Source organism: Colobus angolensis, unplaced genomic scaffold (genome assembly GCF_000951035.1).
Source record: "Colobus angolensis palliatus isolate OR3802 unplaced genomic scaffold, Cang.pa_1.0 Scaffold25, whole genome shotgun sequence".
Taxonomy (NCBI): Eukaryota; Metazoa; Chordata; class Mammalia; order Primates; family Cercopithecidae; genus Colobus; species Colobus angolensis.
In genome coordinates this window covers 897396-903351 of record NW_012115710.1, presented here as the reverse complement: position 1 = coordinate 903351, position 5956 = coordinate 897396, and the positions used below count along the sequence as shown (strand labels likewise).

Genomic DNA, 5956 nt, shown 5'->3' with positions numbered 1-5956 from the left:
AGCTCACTGCAGCCTCTGCCTCCTGGGTTCAAGCCATTCTCCTGCCAAGTAGCTGGGATTTACAGGCATGCACCACCACATCTGACTAATGTTTTTGTATTTTTAGTAGAGACGGGGTTTCACCATGTTGGCCAGTTTGGTTTTGAACTCCTGACTGAAGTAATCTACCCGCCTCAGCCTCCCAAACTGCTGGCATTACAGGCATGAGCCACCATGCCTGGCCAACTTTTTAAAATTTTTTTTTTTTTGAGACCGAGTTTCGCTCTTGGTGCCCAGGCTGGAGTGTAATGGCATGATCTCAGCTCACTGCAACTTCCACTTCCCGAGTTCAAGCAATTCTCCTGCCTCAGCCTCCCAAATAGCTGGGACTACAGGCATGCACCACTAAGCCCAGCTAATTTTGTATTTTTAGTAGAGATGGGGTTTCACCATGCTGGCCAGGCTGGTTTCTCCTGACCTCAGGTGATCTGCTTGCCTTGGCCTCCCAAAGTGCTAGGATGACAGGCGTGAGCCACCATGCCTGGCCTAATTTATATTTCCCATCTTCTTACTATGTATTTTCACTTCATGGAAACCAAGATGCAGAGCATAGGTCTTACTCGGTACACAAGAAACTGATGTGGAAACATAATATGGTGCATATGCATCAATGGCAATGACGACTGTGGGGCGTAAGAATGTGAAATTAACTTTCAGTACGATTTTCGTTATACCCCCGAAAGTATCCTAAGCCACAGTGTGGGGCACATAATTCAAGCGCAAAATGTGGTTACAGGTTTCCAAAACTGTGTTATTTGATTTCACCATGAAACAAAATGTTCTTGATCCTTTAAGAGCCTAGTGGTGCATCGTTATTATGTTACGAAGTATTCTACTGAGGCAGGATAAAACTATGCTGGCAGAAAGGATGTGATTCATTCATAGAGAAAAACCATTCTATTTTATTAGTTAAAACATTATATCTATGATACATTCTGAATAAAACATTAGCAAAGTGTGCTTTAAGCAGATAATGTGAGTTCTACTAAAGAATATGTTACTCTACTTCTGTTGATTAAACTCTTCACTCTGACAACTACTCTCTCTTCAATTTCTTTCTTTTTTGGATGGAGTTTTGTTCTTGTTGCCCAGGCTGGAGTGCAATGGCATGATCTTGGCTCGCCGCAACCTCTGCCTCCCGGGTTCAAGTGATTCTCCTGCCTCAGCCTCCCAAGTAGCTGGGATTACAGGCACCTGCCAACATGCCCAGCTAATTTTGTATTTTTAGTAGAGATGGGGTTTCTCCATGTTGGTCAGGCTGGTCTTAAACTCCTGACCTCGGGTGATCCACCTGCCTCAGCCTCCCAAAGTGCTGGGATTACAGGTGTGAGCCACTGCACCTGGCCTCTCTCTTCAATTTCAAAAACAAGATCAATTTTTCATCACTCTTTGCTAAACAGGTATTGCTCTTTAATGGATAAGGGGGCAACCTTTTCCCCTGCAGTATTTCTACCACACAATCAGTGTCTAATTACCTATTACTCTCCTCCCACAAAAATCCCAATGTCCTAGGGTCTTGGCCTGCTCCATTTCATGTTCGGTTGATAGACCATTTCTTTCTTCTAAGCCCCAGTACTCTCCTGGTAGGAGAAAGGCAGCCTGAACATTATCAGAATGGTGAGTGACATCATGGTTTTACATTGTTTTTCGCCACTCCCAAATGCTAATTCCGACAATACTTGATTTTAAAAGCAAAGTCCTCCTTCTTCACAAATTGGATAGAAATAATCCTTCACCTAATTAATGATCTTCACCCAATTGATAATCATTCCATCCCAATGATCTTTCCAAGAAACCACCATGGAAGGTGTATAAGGATGCACAATAACAGATTTCAGAGTTCACATTGAAACTCAATAGTAGGCTTTCCAAAAAACCTTAAATAACTCAATAAAACATTTCATAAGGTGAAGGTAACTGACTGCCTACAAATATCCGGCAATCTTTTCATATATGAGTTAAAAATATATAATTTTTAGTATATTTGGACTGGTGAGTATTCTACAGTGTATAATATCAAAGGCAAACAGGGAAACCAGAGACTGTTATTCCTCATAGGAATCCTCACTCACCGTCAGTCACTGGGTAATGGCCTCAGGATGCATATTACATTTGTTTGGTTTCATCAAAGATATAAATTTTGATGCCTAGTAACCTGCGAGGCCTGGATAAACTCTCTGCCACACGTTTACATGATGTCTCTTGCTTACGGCCTCTCATATCTATTAATGCTTCAACCCATGAGGGATTAGCCACTGTCACTGCATTTGTAAGGATTCTGTCAAGAATGAATTAACTGATGTGAAAAGAGTGAATTGTACCTAATGACCTCACCACACTCATTTGTAAGGTTTCTCTCCGGTATGCATTCTGTGATGACTTGCAAGATTTGAACTCTGCCTGAAGACCTTGCCACATTCATTACATTTGTAACGTTTTTCTCCAGTGTGGATTGCCATATGGGTAGTTAGACTTGACCTTACCCTAAAGGCTTTCCCACACTCTGTACACCTGTAAGGTTTCTCTCCAGTATGAATTCTTCGGTGATTTGCCAGGTGCGCATTTTGAGTAAAGACCTTGCCACATTCGTTACATTTGTAAGGTTTTTTCCCAGTATGGATTGCCTGATGGGTGGTTAGGCTTGAACGAACACTGAAGGCTTTCCCACACTCATTGCATCGGTAAGGTTTCTCTCCGGTGTGAGTCCTTTGATGATTTGCAAGGTGTGAATTTTGAGTGAAGACCTTGCCACATTCATTACATTTGTAAGGCTTCTCTCCAGTGTGGATGACCTTATGGGTAGTTAGGTTTGAATGCATACTAAAGGCTTTGCCACACTCATTACATTTGTAAGGTTTCTCTCCAGTATGAATTCGCCGATGAGTTGCAAGGTATGAATTGTGCCTAAAAACCTTGCCGCATTCATGACATTTGTAAGGTTTCTCTCCAGTATGTATTGCCTGATGAAAAGTTAGGCTTGAACGATCACTAAAGGCTCTGCCACAGTCATTACACTTGTAAGGTTTTTCTCCAGTATGAACTCTCCAGTGCCTTGCAAGTTGTGACGTTTGAGCGAAGACTTTACCACATTCATTACACTTGTAAGGTTTCTCTCCGGAATGAATTCCCCGATGACTTCTAAGGTGTGATTTTTGAGTGAAGCTCTTGCCACATTCAATACATTTGTAAGGTTTCTCTCCAGAGTGGATTGCCTGATGGGTAGTCAGACTTGAACGGACACTGAAGGCCTTCCCACACTCATTACACTTGTAAGGTTTCTCTCCAGTATGAATTCTTCGATGATTTGCAAGTTGTGAATTTTGAGTGAAAACCTTGCTGCATTCATTGCATTTGAAAGGTTTTGTTCCAGTATGGATGACCTGATGGGTGGCTAGGTTTGAATGCATACTAAAGGCTTTGCCACATTCATTACACTTGTAAGGTTTCTCACCAGTATGAACCCTCCGATGCCTTCCGAGGTACGAATTGTACCTAAAGACTTTGCCACATTCATTACATTTGTAAGGTTTTTCTCCAGTGTGGATTGTCTGATGGATAGCTAGGCTTGAACGAACACTAAAGGCTTTGCCGCACTCATTGCACTTGTAAGGTTTCTCTCCAGTGTGAATTCTCCAATGACTTATAAGGTGTGAATTTTGAGTGAAGAGCTTGCCACATTCATTACATTTGAACGGTTTTTCTCCAGTATGAATTAACTGATGTGTAGTTAGGTTTGAATGTCCTCTAAAGGCTTTTCCACACTCATTACACTTGTAAGGTTTCTCTCCAGTATGAATTCGCCGATGAGTTGCAAGGTATGAATTGTGCCTGAAGACTTTGCCACACTCATGACATTTGTAAGGTTTCTCTCCAGTATGGATGACCTGATGGATAGTTAGGTTTGAACGAACAGTAAAGGTTTTGCCACACTCACTGCATTTGTAAGGCTTCTCTCCACTATGAATTCTCCTATGACTCGTAAGGTTTGAATTCTGAGTGAACGCCTTGCCACATTCATTACATTTGTAAGGTTTTCCACAACTGTTTGCTTTTCGTCTTTGTGTGAGTAATGAAAAATGGTTAAGTTCATGATATTTTTTAGACCTGTGGGTTTGGACACTAGAAGGAATTTGTTGAAGTGGTGACACTGAGGAACCATTGTTCGTAGACTTCTCAACTTGCTTACATTCATACATTTTCCCTTCACCTTGAAATAGCTGCAGTTCAGGCAGATGCGAATGAAAGCTCACTCCAAGCTGATTGTTAATAAGCTTGTTTTCTATGTCTCTTCTGTCGCGTTGAGCTCTTTTACGTTCTTTCTGGGTCATAAGCACTCCCTTGTAATTTCCTGTGTCATCTCTCCATTGACACTCAAAGTCATGCATATTTTTCTGAAGTTCCTTGAAGGAAAAGTCTTCAATGTCAGGGCTTTCGTGTCTTTCCAACATCACTGTGTGGAATACGGCTTCTGTACTGCTCTTCTCTTTCGGTAGCAAATCCTTGGTTGTACATTTAGGAGGGATATCTGTAAGACATAAAGAAGCACACATTTTCAATTAATTACGGTAAATAAGTATTTCACATTGAAAACATATTCCACCAAAAGTAATACTTATATTGAACAGGCTTTGGAACTTCAGAACCGTGAATTTCAATTTTTAGGAACAAAAATGTAGTATTTTTTTTTTTTTTTTTTTTTGAGACAGAGTCTCGCTCTGTCGCCCAGGCTGGAGTGCAGTGGTGCAATCTTGGCTCACTGCAAGCTCCACCTCCCGGGTTCACGCCATTCTCCTGCCTCAGCCTCCTGAGTAGCTGGGACTACAGGCGCCCACCACCATGCCCGGCTAATTTTGTTTTTGTACTTTTAGTAGAGACAGGGTTTCACCATGTTAGCCAGGATGGTCTCGATCTCCTGACCTCGTGAGCCACCTGCCTCGGCCTCCCAAAGTGATGGAATTACAGGCATGAGTCACCACCCCCAGCCAAAAGCAGTATTTTTTAACAAAGAAAATGCAGTTACACGTAATTCAAATATTTGGGAAGGGCTGGGTGTTGTGGCTCATGCCCGTAATCCCAATGCTTTCGGAGCCTAAGGTAGGAGGATCACAGGAGGCCACGAGTTTGAGACCAGTCTGCGCAACATAACAAGACCCCATCTCTACAAAAACAAAATAATTTAAAAATTAGGCCAGGCGCAGTGACTGATGCCTGTAATCCCAGCACTTTGGGAGGCTGAGGAGGATGGATCATGAGATCAGGAGATTGAGACCAGCTTGGCAAACATGGTGAAACCCCATCTCTACTAAAAATACAAAAATTAGTCAGGCGTGGGGGCATGCACCTGTAGTCTCAGAGTCTCAGGAGGCTGAGGCAGAATCGCCTGAACCTGGGAGGTTGGAGGTTGCAGTGAGCCGAGATTGTACCCCTGCACTCCAACAGGGGTGACAAAGCGAGACTCCGTCAAAAAATAAATAAATAAATAAATCAGTATGGCATGCTGGCATGTGCTTGAAGTTCTGGATATTCAAGAGGCCGAGGCTGCCGGGCGCAGTGGCTCATGCCTGTAATCCCAACACTTTGGGAGGCCGAGGCAAGTGGATCACCTTAGGTCAGGAGTTCGAGACCAGCCTGATCAACATGGCGAAACTCTGTCTCTGCTAAAAATATAAACAATTGGCTGGGCATGGTAGTGGGCACCTGTAATCTCAGCAACTTGGGAAGCTGAGGAGGAGAACTGCTTGAACTCAGGAGGTGGAGGTTGTGGTGAGCAAAGATTGCACCATTGCACTCCAGCCTGGGCAATAAGACTAAAACTCCGTCTCATCAAAAAAAAAAAAGAAGGCCGGGCGCGGTGGCTCAAGCCTGTAATCCCAGCACTTTGGGAGGCCAAGACGGTGGATCACGAGGTCAGGAGATC

General features: G+C 43.1%; 1 protein-coding gene across 4 annotated transcripts in view; it reads right to left on the bottom strand.

Annotated features, from left to right (window-relative positions):
- Positions 1–242: 242 nt before the first annotated feature.
- Positions 243–5956, bottom strand: part of ZNF160 (zinc finger protein 160) — a 36666-nt gene continuing 30952 nt past the window's right edge. For all 4 annotated transcript variants that reach the window (XM_011946179.1, XM_011946180.1, XM_011946178.1 and 1 more), the window contains one exon: positions 243–4564. In XM_011946179.1, the coding sequence (XP_011801569.1) occupies positions 2379–4564 (2186 nt within the window). In that variant the 3' untranslated portion in view covers positions 243–2378. The remainder of the gene's footprint in view (positions 4565–5956) is intronic.